The 16,837-nt window shown below is 47.0% G+C and overlaps 1 protein-coding gene across 1 annotated transcript in view; it reads left to right on the top strand.

Moving 5' to 3' along the window:
* The window catches only part of miga1 (mitoguardin 1), an 88,135-nt gene that overhangs the window by 58,327 nt on the left and 12,971 nt on the right, over positions 1–16,837 (top strand). The window contains exons 10-13 of the mRNA XM_067989858.1: positions 5,062–5,183; positions 8,776–8,848; positions 11,630–11,716; positions 15,985–16,083. Coding sequence (XP_067845959.1) covers positions 5,062–5,183; positions 8,776–8,848; positions 11,630–11,716; positions 15,985–16,083 — 381 coding nt within the window. The remainder of the gene's footprint in view (positions 1–5,061; positions 5,184–8,775; positions 8,849–11,629; positions 11,717–15,984; positions 16,084–16,837) is intronic.

Raw genomic sequence — 16,837 nt, 5'->3', positions numbered from 1 at the left:
GTTAATAAGAATCTAACATCCGATCTCACTTTTACAAATGCGATTTGGCTTGTTATATTGCCCGAATCCCAAATGTTGGCAGATTCTTAAAGCACTAAGGGGTAGAAATTAGCCTTGGGTGGTAAAACAAAAACAGGTGACGTGGCATCGGCCGCCTGTCATACACCCTGCCCAATATCCAGTTCCATTGACTTCAGTAGAACCGTATATTACGTGGGAAGCGATACTGCCTGTTTACCACTATCACCCAAGACCAATTTCTACCCCCAACTTTCTGTTCTCTCAGGCTGCGTTTACACAGCTAGCTTAGCGTCAGTGTGCAAAGATCTCAAACAACAACAACAACTTGCATTTATATAGTGCCCTTAATGTAGTAAAACGTCCCAAGGCGCTTCGCAGGAGCGATTATCAAACAAAATTTGACACTGAGCCACATAAAGAGATATTAGGACAGGCGACCAAAAGCTTGGTCACAGAAGTAGGTTTTAAGGAGCGTCTTAAAGGAGGAGAGAGAAGTAGAGAGGCGGAGAGCTTTAGGGAGGGAATTCCAGAGTTTAGGGCATGGGCAGCTGAAGGCACGGCCGCCAATGGTGCAGCGATTAAAATCAGGGATGCGCAAGAGACCAGAATTGGAGGAGCGCAGAGATCACGGAGGGTTGTAGGGCTGGAGGAGGTTACAGAGAAAGGGGAAAGGGTGAGACCATGGAAGAATTTGAAAACAAGGATGAGAATTTTAAAATTGAGGCGTTCGCGGACCGGGTGCACAGGGGGGATGGGAGAACAGGATTTGGTGCGAGTTAGGATACGCATCCTCTTCACACCAATGCTAAACTTGCAACGCCACTCTGGAGTCAGGACCTGATCCAAATCCAGACCAAAGCAGAGTGAGACTCCCCGGAGGCAGCCTCACCCTGCATGGGCTTGACACTGCTCAGACATTATATCAGTGTGGTATCAAATCTGGTGCACAAAGTACTCGCATGTGCCGAGCTGTCTGATCAGCTGGACAGTAGAGTTCCAGCAAGCAGGGTTCTGCCGAGCTACAACCTGAACTGCAGCTGCCAGTCTCAGACTGGTAAATGAACCCTATATATCAGCTCATACACACAGTTAGGACTCTCAGCTCTTAAAATAAACTTTTAAGAACTACAACATGCACAATATAGTGGGACAGGGCAGCAACACAAAATGGGGCACTGTGCCAGTCTGGTAACTCCCATTAGTGAGCTGTAGCTCTGTCAGTAGCACTCTTGCCTCTAGGTCAGAAGGTCATGGGTTCAAATCCCACTCCAGAGACTTGAGAGCAAAATCTAGGCTGACGCTCCAGTGCAATACTGAGGGAGTGCTGCACTGTTAGAGGTGCTGTCTTTCAGATGAGATGATAAACTGAGCTGATAAAAGATCCCATGGCACTATTTTGAAGAAGAGCAGAGGAGGTGTCCTGGTCCAATATTTATCCCTCAACCAACATCACTAACTAATAGATTATCTGGTTGTTTTCCTCATAGCCGGTGTGGGAGCTTGCTGTGCAAAAATTGGTTGCTGCATTTCCCAACATTACGACAGTGATTACATTTCAAAAGTGCTTTAGGACGTCCTGAGGTCATGAAAGGCGCTATATAAATGCAAGTCCTTTAGTAAACATATGGGTGTTTGGGGTGCATGCATTGTGTTGCTATCACAGGAGACTGTACGGTAGTGTTCCAAAATTGTATTTAGTTGATAATTGGACACGTGGATTTGCGTTCTACGAACCATCAATGCAGTTTATATAGGAAGGTCTCCCATCAATCCCCCTCCCGGAAGGTTTTGTTACTCAGATACGAGAAACTATTCAAGGCCGTAAAATTTGCTGAGCTGTGGGGAAAGAATGGGGGGAGTGGGACTAATTGGATAGCTCTTTCAACGAGCTGGCATAGGCATGATGGGCCGAATGGCCTCCTTCTGTGCTATAAGGTTCTTTGAATTCCTGGTCCAATCCATCCCAAGAACATTCATCATTTTACTCTTGACACTTTTTGCCTAAAAACGCAGTCTAGCATAACACTGCAAGACTCATGTGAGAGGCTGCATTTTTAGGCAAAAGAGAAGGCTAAGAGGTGACCTGATAGACGTCTTCAAAATTATGAAGGGGTTCGATAGGGTTGATGTAGGGGAGTCCAAAACTAGGGGCCAAAAATATAAGATAGTCACTAATAAATCCAATAAGGAATCCAGGAGAAACTTTTCTACTCAGAAGTGGTGAGAATGTGAAACACTCCACATGGAGTAGTTGAGGCGAATAGCATAGATGCCTTTAAGGGGAAGCTAGTAAGTACATGAAGGAGAAAGGAATAGAAGGATATGTTGATAGGGTGAGATGAAGTAAATAAGAGTGGGAGGAGGCTCCTGTGGAGCATAAACATCGGCATAGGGCTGTATGGCAGGTCTCTATGCTGTAAATTCTATGTAATTCATCGTGGTATGACCACACCCCAGTTAAGATGACAGAGGAGCTGGCTGTCGGTGATAGCAGGGAAGAGGTCAGACGTGCAAGGAAGCACATTCCAGCTGTCACACTTCAGTCTATCCTCTGTTGTTCCTGGTGTTAGCCTGTTTGCAGAGAAAAAACAGTGCTTTAACTTAAATAAAACACACAACTCTTTGGAGAGAATTGCCTGGATCTGACAGCTGCCACTATACAAACCTCTGTCGTTTTATACTTATTAAAAAAAATATTACGTGCGATCGGAATTGATTTTCGTGGTAAGATTTATGCTGCATAAAACTATTTGAAATCTAAGAAAGGAAAATTACGCAATCGTAAGTTGGAGTTTAAATCAGCGAGCTGGCTGTTATGTCCGATTAATCAGCGACTCTGACAGAACTTTCAAACAATCCCTGTTGTTACTGCAGAGAAATAAATCATTAGAAAAAAATTCCAAGACAATGCAGCCCGGTGAAGCAGGCTAATTTTATCACATTTAATAAATATGTTACCGCTGTTATGATCTGGAATGCACTGCCTGAAAGGGCAGTGGAAGCAGATTCAATAATAACTTTCAAAAGGGAATTGGATAAATATTTGAAGGGGATAAAATTTGCAGGGCTATGCGGAAAGAGCGAGGGAGTGGGACTAATTGGATAGCTCGTTCAAAGAGCCGGCACAAGCACGATGGGCCGAGTGGCCTCCTGTGATGTATGATTATATGAAAGTGCATTTTATATCTTTAAGTAGGTTGTCCAACAGTGTTCCATATGTAAATATATATAAAACTTACATCTGCACGCCAGAATTAACCCTAAAGCTGGGGTCCCAGGACGCTGACTGGATCCTGCAGTCTTAATTTTTTAAAATTTGCTCTCACAATATGGGTGTCTCTGGCAAGGCTTCATTTATTGGCCATCCTTCGCTGCCCTGAATCTGTACGGCTGATAGGCCACTTAAAGCATTAAGAGTAGTGTGGGACTGGAGTCACATGTAGGCCAGACTGGGTAGGGATGTGGGGGCAGGACTCCCTTCGTAAAGGATGTCAGAGAACTAGTTGGGTTTTTATATCTGGACAATACAAGAGCCCTGAAATTCCTCTACCGTTTAGGGGCTAAAGAATCGTGCAGTGCAGGCAAATGGGGAGGACCTCGGGGTGGGTGAGGACATTCGGGGCAGGACCTGGATCTCAATCTCTTTTTCCATTTTAAAATTCTGTTAGAAGTGGAGATAGGGGCCAGCACAGTCAGGTGCCACAGCGATATCAATCCCACCAACCTCCCCACCCAACACTCCCCAGCCCAGCTTAAGTGGGTACCACAGCAGTGCCCAAAATATGCTATTGCCCCCTGACCCCAAGATTTAGTCCTCCCCATCTGCCTGCACTGCAAGATTTAGGACAGAGCCAGGTGCAGATATTTGGTGCGGGTGGAAGCCCCAGATCCATCCCCAGGAGGTTTTTGGCAAAGGAAAATGAATTCCTGGGGATACTTGTTGGAGCACTGTGTACAGTTTTGGTCTCCTTACCTAAGGAAGGATATACTTACCTTTGAGGCGGTCCAGCGAAGGTTCACTAGATTGATTCCTGGGATGAGAGGGTTGTCCTATGAGGGGAGACTGAGTAGAATGGGCTTATACTCTCTGGAGTTTAGAAGAATGAGAGGTGATCTCTTGAAACATATAAGATTCTGAAGGTGCTTGACAGGGTAGATGCTGAGAGGCTGCTCCCCCTGGCTGGAGAGTCTAGAACTAGGGGTCATAGTCTCAGGATAAGGGGTCAGCCATTTAGAACCAAGATGAGGAAAAATTTCTTCTCACAGAGGGTTGTGAATCTTTGGAATTCCAGAGGGCTGTGGATGCTCAGTAGTTGAGTATATTCAAGACTGAGATTGATAGATTTTTGGACACTAAAGGAATCAAGGGATATGGGGATAGGGCAAGAGTATGGAGTTGACGCTCTGAGAGCCACGATCTAATTGAATAGCGGAGCAGGCTCGAGGGTCCTTATGGCCTACTCCTGCTCCTATTTCTTATGTCAAAGAGTTGAATGGCACTGTATTTGATTGAAAGAAAGGAAGACTTGCGTTTATATCGCCAAGATGGCTGAAATCTATGCCACTGATGTCCCAAAGTGCTTTACAGCCAATTAAGTACTTTTTGAAGTGTTGACGCTGTTGTAATGTAGGAAATGCAGCAGCTAATTGGCACACAGCAAGGTCTCACAAACAGCAATGTGATAACGACTGGAAAATCTGTTTTAGTGGTGTTGGTTGAGGATTAAATGTTGGTCAGAACGCTCCTGCCCTTCTTCCAATGATACCATAGGATCTTTTACGTCCGCCTGAGAGGGCAAAGGATGACACACCTAACGAGTGCAGCACTCCCTCAGTACTGCACTGAAGTGTCAGCCTAGCATTTTGTGCTCAGGTCTCTGGACTCGAACCCACAACCTTCTGACTCAGATGCGTGAATGGCTACCAACTGAGCCACAGCTGACACTTTGCTAACGCCTCTTAATTTCCAATTTTGGTTTGTTCTGTGACGAGTCAGAAAGAGACTGATCTTTTGCCTTTTTATCCCAATGCTCCCAACAGCTGACAGAGCACAGGGACACTCGAGGCAGCTCTTACGGTCTGGGGTCATGGTGCCACCTGCCACTTTATGAAGAAGCGATGCACTTGGCAGAAGACGGGAAAGTTTTTTGCCGGGTGCTAAGGTAAACAAGTCTCTGCTGCTGCGATTGGCCGGTTAATCTGCCGAGATATAAAGACAAAAAGAAACCCTGCAATAGCTGGAAAAGCAAAGCAGGTCCATCAACATCACTGTCTCAACACTTCTACAGCGCCTTTGACTAACGGAGTGGTTGCAAGGTGCACGGTGGAAATGGACACTGAGCAGGGGTTACAAGAAGGGTTGGAGCAGGTGCCCAAAGGTGAGGTTGGCTTCGGAGGTTGGGGAGAGATGTAGCAAGGGAGAGGAATTTAGGAGGAGAGTTTAAGAGAGTAGGGCCAAGATGGCTGAAATCTATGCCACTGATGGTGAAGCAGAGGATGGGGGAGGCATAGTAGGCCAAAGGAGGCACAGTAAACCAGGGGTGAAACTGTAGGCCAGGGGAGGAAACAGTAGGCCAGGGTTGAAACAGTAGGCCAGGGGAGGCACGGTGGGCCAGAGGTGGAGCAGTAGGCCAGAGGAGGAGCAGTAGGCCAGAGGAGGAACAGGAGGACACTGTAGACCAGGGGTGAAACAGTAGGCCACGGGAGGCATAGCAGGCTAGAGGAGGAGCAGTAGGCCAAAGGAGGAGCAATGGGCCAGAGGAAGAGCAGTAGGCCAGAGGAGGGCAGTAGGCCAAGGGAGGAGCAGTGGGCCAGAGGAGGAGCAGTAGGCCAGAGGAGGAGCAGTAGGCTAGAGGAGGAGCAGTCAGCCAGGAGGAAACAGTAGACCAGGGGAGCAGCAGTAGGCCAAGGGAGGAGCAGTGGGCCAGAGGAAGAGCAGTAGGCCAAAGGAGGAGCAGTGGGCCATAGAACCATAGAAAAGATACAGCGCAGAAGGGGGCCATTCGGCCCATTGTGTCCTCGCCGGCTCGAAGAACAACCAGGTGCCCATTCTAATCCCACCTTCCAGCACCCGGTCCGTAGCCCTGCAGCTTACAGCACTTTAGGTGCAGGTCCAGGTACTTTTTAAAAGAGTTGAGGGTCCCTGCCTCTACCACCAATTCGGGCAGCGAATTCCATACACCCACCACCCTCTGGGTAAAAAATTTTCCTCATGTCCCTGCTAATCCTTCCGCCAATCAGCTTAAATCTATGTCCTCTAGTTCTTGAACTCTCCACAAGGGGAAACAGGCACTCCCTGTCTATTCTATCTAGGCCCCTCATAACTTTGTACACCTCAATCAAGTTACCCCTCAGCCTCCTCTGCTCCAAGAAAAACAACCCCAGCCTATCCAATCTCTCCTCGTAGCTGCAATTTTCAAGCCCTGGCAACATTCTTGTAAATCTTCTCTGCACTCTCTCCAGAGCAATTACGTCCTTCCTCTGATGTGGTGACCAGAACTGTGCACAATACTCCAGCTGTAGCCTTACCAACGTTTTATACAGTTCCATCATTACGTCCCTGCTTTTGTATTCTATACCACGGCTAATAACGGAGAACATTCCTTATGCCTTCTTCACAACCTTATCTACCTGTACTGCCACCTTCAGGGATCTGTGCACATGCACTCCAAGGTCCCTCACTTCCTTTACCCCTCTCAATATATTCCCATTTACTGCGTATTCCCTTTTACTGTTTGCATTACCTCACACTTCTCCGGGTTGAACTCCATTTGCCACTTTTCCGCCCACTCCACCAGCCCATTGATATCTTTTTGGAGTCTACAGCTATCCTCTTCACATTCAACTACACGGCCAATTTTTGTGTCGTCTGCAAATTTGCCAATCATGCCCCCTACATGCCCCCCCAAATCATTAATATATCCCACAAACAGCAAGGGACCCAACCCTGAGCCCTGTGGCACAACACTGGAAATTGATTTCCATTCGCAAAGACATCCATCGACTTTTACCCTTTGTTTCCTGTTACTGAGCCAATTTTGGATCCAATTTGCCACATTTCCCTGTATCCCATGGGCTTTTACCTTTCTGACCAATCTGCCATGTGGGACCTTGTCAAATGCCTTACTAAAATCCATGTAGACAACATCCACTGCACTACCCTCATCAATCCTCCTTGTCACTTCCTCAAAGAATTCAATCAGATTTGTACGGCATGACCTTCCCTGAACAAAACCATGCTGACTATCCCTGATTAAACCATGCCTTTCCAAGTGACAGTTTATCCTATCTCTCAGTATTGATTCTAATAGTTTGCCCACCACCGAGGTAAGACTGACCGGCCTATAATTGTTCGGCCTTTCCCTCGTACCCTTTTTAAACAATGGTACTACGTTTGCAGTCTTCCAGTCCTCTGGTACCTCCCCTGTATCTAGTGAGGATTGGAAAATGATCCTCAGAGCATCCGCTATTTCCTCCCTGGCTTCCTTCAATAGCCTAGGAAACAATCCATCCGGCCCTGGTGACTTATCAACTTTCAAGGATTCCAGTCCCTCTCGAACTTCCTCTCTCGTAATGTTTACCTTGTCCAATATTTCACACCTCTCCTCTTTAACTACTACGTCCGGATCATCCCTTTCCTTTGTGAATATGGAGACAAAATATTCATTTAAAACCCTACCCACATCCTCTGCCTCAACACACAAGTTACCCTTATCATCCCTGATAGGTCCCACCTTTTCCTTAGCTATCCTCTTGTTCTTAATGTACTGATAAAACATCTTTGGGTTTTCTTTAATCTTACTAGCTAATATTTTTTCATGCCCTCTCTTTGCTTTCCTTATTTCCTTTTTTACGTCATCCCTGTACTTTCTATACTCCTCTAGGCTTTCTGCAATATTTAGTTTTCTGTGACAGTCATAAGCTTTCTTTTTCTGCTTTATCTTTCCCAGAGGAGGGCAGTAGGCCAAGGGAGGAGCAGTGGGCCAGAGGAAGTGCAGTAGGCCAGAGGAGGAGCAGTGGGTTAGAGGAGGGCAGTAGGCCAAGGGAGGAGCAGTGGGCTAGAGGAGGGCAGTAGGCCAAGGGGATACAGTAGGCCAGAGGAGGAGCAGTTGGCCAGAGGAGGAGCAGTGGGCCAGAGGTGGAGCAGTGGGCTAACAGGACACAGTAGGCCAAGGGAGGAGCAGTGGGCCAGAGGAGGAGCAGTAGGCCAGGGGGACAGAGTAGGTCAGAGGAGGAGCAGTAGGCCAGGGAGACACAGTAGGCTAGAGGAGGAGCCGTTGTGGGGGGGGGAGGCTTAGGTCAGAGAGAGTGTGGGTGCGGTAGGGGTGGAGGCAAGTGTTAGGGTGGTGGAAGTGGGTTGAGTGGGAAGTTTGACGCTCAGTTTGTGGTAGGGTTCGAGGGTCAGGCGCTGTGCACAATAGCTGGGAAGAGGAATGGAATCAGAGACCAGAGTCCAGTTTCCAGTAGCAGCCGAACAAGATGGCTTCGAGCTTGCTGTGATTGAGTCCTACCCTGTTCTGTCAAAAAGGACACACTCCCGAAACACTAATCGCATCATTTGTCTTCATAGAGGTTGATGGACATGTTTTTTATTGCCAGCATTTTCTGACTAATCTGCAGTAGAAATGTCCAGTAGAGAGCGAGTTGCCTCAAATATTGTCAGAGTGATATACAATCCAGTCCTGTTATTAAAAATTCTTGGCAAAAATGACTGGTTGTTGACATTTGTTTTCGTTTTATTTTTTCCTCCAAAAGGACCGAGTTGCTTGAATGCGTTGGGGACAGTGACTTTCTGGCCAAGGTACACTGCGTGCGCCAAGCTTTCCAGGTAACAATCCGAAAATCACCTATCAGTTCACCTGTGACAACGAATATCTTTCTACATCATGATATATAAATCACTGGTTAGGCTTCAGCTGGAGTATTGTGTCCAATTCTGGGCATCACACTTTAGAAAGGATGGTCAAGGCCTTGGAGAGGGTGCAGGGGAGATTTACTAGAATGGTGCCAGGGCTGAGGGACTTCAGTTATGTGGAGAGACTGGAGAAGCTGAGGTTGTTCTCCTTAGAACAGAAAAGGTTAAGCAGAGATTTAATTGAGGTGTTCAAAATTATATGAGATTTTGATGGAATAAATAGGGAGAAACTGTTTCCATTGGCGATAGATTTTTATTGGGTAAGGGTATCATGGGATATGGAACAAAGGTGGCTAAATGGAGTTGAGGTACAGGTCAGCCATGATCTAACTCAATGATGGAACAGGCTTGAGGGGCTGAATGGCCTACCTATGTTCTTATGTAGATGCTGTGCCATTCATCCATAGTCTTTCTTTTGTGCCCACCTCTACATTGGGTTTTCTTTCATTTAATTTTGACCTGATACTTCTTTTCTTTTTTACAATTTGTTCTTGGGACATGGGCACCATTAATTGCCTGTCCCTAGATGCACTGAGGGCATGAGTCAATCATGCAGTGTGGGACTGAAGTTGTGTGTAGCCCAGGCTGAGGTGAGGTGGCAGATTCCCTTCCCTGACAGCAACCTGGCAGTTTTTACTGGTGCCAGCCCACACATTCAATTTCACAACTTACTATGGTTGGTTTTGAACACATGACCTGTTGGTTACGAGTCTAGTATCATGACCACCACACTACCCGTACCCACACCCTTTACGTTTGAGCTACCAGGTGGATTATGTGATCCCTCTTTGGGCTACCAACGCCGGGCCAAAGCTGCGCTAGGAGCTTGTGGTAATTACACAAATAAGCTAACCCCACAAAATCGGGCATAGTTGCTTCAGTGCCAAGCTGCCTAGCGTGGGCCAGCCCCAGCCGCCCATTCCTGGCTCAGATTTTGCTGGTCTCGCAGAATTGGGAAAACCAAAAGAAATCAGCCGGCTTTGGAGTTAGAAATGAAGTGGAAGAAATTTGCCGTGGGCGGCAGCGCACGACGAGCTGTATCACATTGGTCGCCTGTTATACGCACCACCTGGTATTCAGTTCTACTGACGTCAATGGAAACAATAGGCGGGCTGGGTGTATAACAGGTGGCCGAAAAGATACCGCTGGTTTTGCACTATCGCTCAAGGTGGATTTCTACCCTTGTGAGGGACTGAACCGCAAAAAGACACGTTGGCGGGAACAGTCCTGATCGAAGGATGTGACAAGGGGGATAAAAGACTGACCTGGGAGAGGTGCTAGTGGGAGGCAGGAAGGGGAAGTGTTGGCTCCAGCTAAAATCTCTCTGCAAGGGACCATTTCCTCAGCGATTTCCTGGTTAAGTAGCTCAGGTCGCCTGTGGTACGTGAATGATACTCTTAAGCTCCCGGGCCATTCTGTTGCAATAAATATCCAGTTCCTCAGTCAACATCTTACGTTTCTCACTTTTAAAGATGGGTCAGTGGTTTGCCCTCCTTATTTAAGACAACAAAAAGGGCTTCAGTTACATTTAGAATATCAAACTTTGTGATCAAGGTTCGAGGTGAAGAAGAAAGAACTTGCATTTTATCTTGCATTTCATGACCCCAAAGCTCTTCACAACCAATGAAGTTCTTTTGAAGCGTTGCGACTGTTGTAATGTGGGGAAATGCGCACAGCAAGGACCCACAAACAGCAATGAGGTAAATGACCAGATAATCGGTTTTAGTGGTGTGGTTCGAGGGATAAATGTTGCCAGGACACCAGGAGAACGCCCCTGCTCTTTTTTGTACAGTACCACGGGATCTTTTACATCCACCTGAGAGGGCAGACGGGGCCTCGGTTTAAAGTCTCATCCGAAAGACGGCACCTCCGACAGTGCAGCACTCCCTCAGTAAAAGAAAAAGAAAGACTTGCAGTCATATAAAGCCTTTCACAAACGCAGAACGTCCCAAATCACTTTACAACTAATTAAGTAATTTTGAAGCACTGTTGTAATGTAGGAAACGCGGCAGCCAATTTACACACAGCAAGTAATGAGATAAATGACCAGATCATCTGATTTAGGTGCTGGTTAAGGGATAAATAATCCAGGCTAACAGTTCAATACTACACTCGTCAGCCTAGATTATGGGTTCAAGTCTATAGAGTGGGACCTTGAACCTACATCCTTCTGACTCAGAGACAAAAGCACCACCACTAAGCCACGGCTGACATACATCAAGCACTTCAATGGAACGACTTACTTTGAAGTGCAATGACTGATATTATGTAGCAAATCCAGTAAACAATTTGCGCACTGCGAAAATCCCACAAAGAGCATAAATCTTTTTTCTGGGGGGCGGGGGGAGGGAGGCATTGGTTGAGGGAGGAATGTTGACCAGGACAATTCCCTGCTCTTCTTCAAATTGTGCCACGCGATCTTTAACATCTCATCTGAAGGACGGCATCTCTGACAGTGCCTCACTCCCTCAATGCGACACTGAAGTATCAACCTAGATTATGTACTCAAATCCTGGAGTGGTGCTTGAACCCACGGTATTCTGGCTTAGCGACTGGAGTGCTAATACTGAGTTTAACTGATAGAGAACAGAAAAGCCTAAAGTGATAGTGCTTCAACAACACTGCAGCTACCAAATCGAAGTTTGAAACATACGTACAAGAAACTGTTTTACGCTAATTTCTCTACGTTTGCAGGTAATTCTTTCTGATGCAACAAATATAAAGTTTTTCGCAGAGACAGGAAAAAGGATTCTGTCAGCGCTTATGATGAAAGCACACAAGGTACGTGTTCTGATTGTTTTGTGCCTGTTTAGTGATCATCCTCCATCTTCATCTCTTGCCATATTAAAGAAAGTGATATTAGGGGGCCGTTTTTAAGATGACAGCTATATTAATGGGAGAGTCTTTTTTTTAGTGTTTATATCAGAGATTATGGTGTGTATCTGTACTCCTACTCTCCATATTCCCATCATCCACACTTGCCTATAATCCACACTTTCCCATCACCTGGACTCCCATTATCCATGCTCCCATTACTCGCACTCCCATTATCCACACTTTCCCATTATCCCACTCTCCTATCATCTGCAATCCCACCATCCACGGTACTCCATTATTGCAGTCTCATTATCCACACTACCACTATCCACGATCTTCATCATCCACACTCCCATTATCCGTACACCTATTATCCGTACTCCCATGTTCTCCTACTAGCCATGCTCTTTCATTATCCGCACTCCTATAATCTGCGCTCTTCCATTAAATGTTCTCCCAATATTCGCACTCCAATTATCCACACTCCCACTATCCACACTCCCACTATCCACATTCCGATTATCCAAGCTCCTATTATCCAACTCCCACTATCTATGCTTCCATTATCTGCACTCTCCCATTTAACATTGTCCCCATATCTGCACTCCCATTAACCACTCATTATTCTCACTCATATTATCCTCACTCCCTTTATCCTTGCTCCCAATATCCGTGCTCCCATTTTCCACATTCTCATTATCCTTATTCCTATTATCCTTGCTCTAATATCTCATTCTACTCTCTCCAATTATCCACACTCCCATTATCCTCACGCCGTTATCCGCGCTTCCAATATCCATTATTCACAAACCCATTATCCACATTCTACTCGTGGATGAGGTGCCAATCAAAATCCCATTATCAAAGGACTCCCATTATCTGTGTTCGCCCATTATCCACACTCCCATTATCTACATTCGACGAGTGGATGGGGTGCTGATCTAGCGGACCGCTTTGTCCTGGATGGTGTCAAGCTTCTTGAGTGTTGTTGCAGCTGCTCCCATCCAGGCAAATGGAGAGTGTTCCATCACGCTCCAGACTTGTGCCTTGTTGGTGGTACCGACAGAACAACAGTGACTGCACTTCAAAAGTAATCCATTGGTTGTAAATCAAGTTCTTTCCTTTGGTCTATCTTGTTTTCAAAATGCCTAAAACCTCTTCACACAATGAATTACTTTTGAAGTTCATTACAGACAAACACAACAGCCATTCAGCAGCTACAAGGTCCTACAAACAGCAATGAGATGAGTGGCCAGTGAATTTGTACCTGTGGTGGTGTTGGTTGAGAGGGCAATGTTGGTTAGGACAAAAGGAGAACTCTCTGCTCTCCAGAAAGTGCAGTGGAACCTTGAACAACCAGAAGGTGAAGGATTTAACGTCTCAGCTGAAAGATGAACCTCCGACAGTGCTGCACTCCCTCAGTACTGCATTGGAGTGTCTGCCTAGATTTTGTGCTGAAGACTCAGAGTGGGGTCTGACTCCACAACCTTCTGACCAAGATGCACTGAACACCTTCACGAAAAAAGAACGTCTTCACGAATTTGCTGCACTTAAGCAGGAAAAGCAGATCGCTCTTTCATTGAATTAAATTTTGGCAACAATTAATCAGAAAGATAAAAAGCGAAATACTGCAGCCGCTGGAAATCTGAAACAATAACGGAAAATGTAGGGACCGCACCTGAAAGGTTAACTCGTCTATTGGGCTCGATTTTAGCACCCGCTATCGGGTGCATTCCTGAAAATCGGGGAATCCCGGAGCGGACTGGAGCCCGGCTTCAACCCGCCCACTTCCGGGTTCCCCACGGACGCGCTGACGTGCGCGCGCAGTCCCCGCATGTGGGACTCCCGCAGGCAATTAAAGCCGGCGGGGTGCCACTTAACAATATTTATTGTGGTATTTCAGGTCGTTAACAGACCTGATTAAGGGAATATTTTAGGAGGGGTGGGATTTTACAAACAACTGGTACTGTTACTGGTACTGGGGGAAACACTCCCAGTTGAAATGGACGTGTTGCAGCTATCAGCCTGTGGCAGCTGCAAAGGTCCATTTGACAGGTTTTGGGTGGGAGACCCTCACTCATTGCAGGAGGCCACTCTGTCACTTTGGACAAAGTTTGGCCTCCACCACCCTCCTCCTAACAATCAAATTCACCAACTTGCACACTTACCCCGGGGTCCAGAGACATGTACCTACCTTGCGGACCCCCTCAGATGTACATCTTCCGGATGGGGGCCGCTGTAGCTGCAGTCATGACCTCCTCGGAGGGCGAACAGCATCACCAGCCTCGCCAGCCATGCCGTCCACCTCTGACACGTGGAGCTCCACAACACAGTGCTGTGACACATCCACCTGCACAGCAGGAGGGAGGGCAAAGGCAGAGAGAGATGCGTCGCAGAGGGCACTACCCTCGCCACAGGGTCCACAGACCGAGGCTCAGCTTCCTGGACCTCTCTGAGCAGCAGTGCACACGGAGGCTCAGAGTCACTCGACATGTAGTCATGGACATCTGCAGCCTCCTTCATGCCGAGCTGCTCCCGGCTGGCCCGAGCACCATCTTCTTACCTGTCGCTGTCAAAGTCACCACTGCCCTCAACAACTTCTCCTCCGCATCCTTCCAGGGTGCCACCGGGGATATCGCCGACGTCTCCTAGTCGTCTGCACAAAAGAGCCCTGCAAATACACCTACACCCACTCTGCAGTGACACAATGGCTGGCATCAGGTGTGGGTCTTCATTGTGATCCTCAGGAAAGGGCATTATTGCACAAACCAGACAAGATTCGCGAAGACACGGCAGTAGTGGTGCCAATATAATATGTGATGTGAGTTGATCAGAAATTAAATAGAAGTAAAAACCATGACAAACCCTCAAACACCCTTGTGCATCCCCTTCATGCTCACGACACGTTTGCCTTACGCTGCCTACTGCACATATGTGATGCATGCCCTGTGGCTGCAGCACAGGTAGTGGCAGGTTGAGTGAGGCTGACCGTGAAAGAGATGCATGAGAGGGTGAGTATGAGATAGAGCCATGAGATTGTATGAGGATTGGGTTGAGAGGTAGTGGCGGGATGAGTACTGGCGAGGTGAGTAAGTGCGGGTAAGATGAGGATGAGGTTTGAGTGGGTGTGAGGGGTGATGTGACAGAGTAGTGTTGGCAGTGCAGAAGGAAATGTGGGGTGGGGGCGGTGATGTGGCAGACGGAGTGTAGGGGAATGAGTAAGTGTACTCACTTTGGCTGACCTACTTAGGTCATTGCAGCGTCTCCTGCACTGTATGCAGGTGCGCGATATGTTGGTGGTGCAGGTGACCTCCTCTGCCACCTCGAGCCAGGCCTTCTTGGTGGCAGAGGCAGGCTGCTTCCTCCTGCCCACCGGGGGGAAGATCTCTGTCCTCCCCCTCCTCCTCACCCCATCCAATGATACCTGGAGTGAGGCATCATTAAACCTGGGAGCAGCCTTCCCCCCGGGCTGCTCCATGCTGTAATTTTTCCTATTTCTTGCAGCATCTGTCAGTGGAGGACTGCCCCTTTAAATAGAGCTCCTCCAGCTGACAGTCCTTACTGCGCATGCGCAGTCAGCCCGACGCGCAGCTCAGCAGCGGGGAACCCGGAAGACCAGGTAAGTGGTTCCAATTAGCCTGCGATCGCGCGGGGGGCAGACTGATTTCACCGGGCGCGTTACCCACGCGCCCAGTAGCCCTCCCGCCGCGAACTCGCCGTCCTCCTAATATCAAGCCCATTCTCTCCACAGATGCTGACTGACCTGCTGAGTGTTTCCAGCATTTTCTGTTTTAATCAGAAAGATGTTTCTTTAAATATCCGAGCAGTGTTTTAGGTCAGTGTTAGTCATGATCTTTTCAGAGGTACTGTAAAACTCTTTCACCACAGAATCCCTGAAGATGGGGATTTCATATTGGGGAAAGGTATACAAAATTCATCCGGGTATATTTTGACTTTGTGCAATTGTGTAAAGCGGGTGATAGTGAGTCGGCAGCCCGTTTTATATCTCGCCCCTGATTTTTAGTTCCGTTAACTTCATTGGAAATAAAAAGCGGGAAAGATATAAAACGAGCTGGCGATTCTCTATCACCCGTTTTACACTGTCGCACAAAGTCAACATCTACCCCATTGCGTTGTCCCCTGGCTTTGTGAAATTTCAGGGACTTCCTGCAAAATCATGAGAAAGAAAAAGTGCAGCTCAAAACATTTAAATGTTTCCTCCATTTTTCTAGAATCCAAAAAGGTTCGAGGAGGTCTTCGAGGAAATGATGTACTTTCTGCAGCAAACCGATCACTGGGAGATGACCCAGCGAGAGCTCGCGGCACGAGGGGTGAGCCTAGACCGCTGCATTGTAACGTAATGGAAAAGGCTGGGAAGGAGAAGTTGAGTAAATGCACCAAGAGGGTGAAAATCCCACCTGTACAGTCAAAGTCCTTCGAGAACATCTAGTACAAATATGGCTGTGTGTATGGTCATCATTTGTTTGATCAAAATGGTATCCCATTGAACTGAATTTGGTTTATTTCTCATTAAAAAAAAATACCAGCAACGATTACGCACAGAGACAGGGTCAGAAAACCTACAGCCTGTTACAGAAGTCCTACCGCTGATTGATACAGATTGCAAATGTACAGTAATCTCATTCTATAAGTTGCCTGTGGTGTTACCCACGGTCAGTTGATGAATGTAAGCTTTTTTTAATAAACAAGATGCCGACAGAGTTGGGAGAGAGACTTCAGAAACATGCCTCACAGTGTCACTTAGTGGCCAGAGCTTGCAACTGCATTGTGACCGTTGACATTGCCACATTGAATGGGAATTTACAATGGTAAACGTGATGCAAAAACGTGACCAAAAATTGTGATGACAGGTAGTAAGGTTTGTGGACAGGAAGCACACATCCTACACAAGATTTTTAATAATGTATGGATAGTTGCATGAAGTTGAGGAGGAGGACTTAAAAATGACACAGTTGGCTAGAAACTTCATTACACTTAAAGACTTGCATTTATATAGTGCCTTTCACAACCTCAGGACATCCCAAAGCTCTGTACAACCAATGAAGTACTTTTTTACAGTGTAGT

This window comes from Heptranchias perlo, chromosome 9 (genome assembly GCF_035084215.1).
Source record: "Heptranchias perlo isolate sHepPer1 chromosome 9, sHepPer1.hap1, whole genome shotgun sequence".
In the NCBI taxonomy this organism is placed as follows: Eukaryota; Metazoa; Chordata; class Chondrichthyes; order Hexanchiformes; family Hexanchidae; genus Heptranchias; species Heptranchias perlo.
The sequence above is the reverse complement of the archived record's forward strand: the minus strand, read 5'-3'. Positions and strand labels throughout refer to the sequence as shown.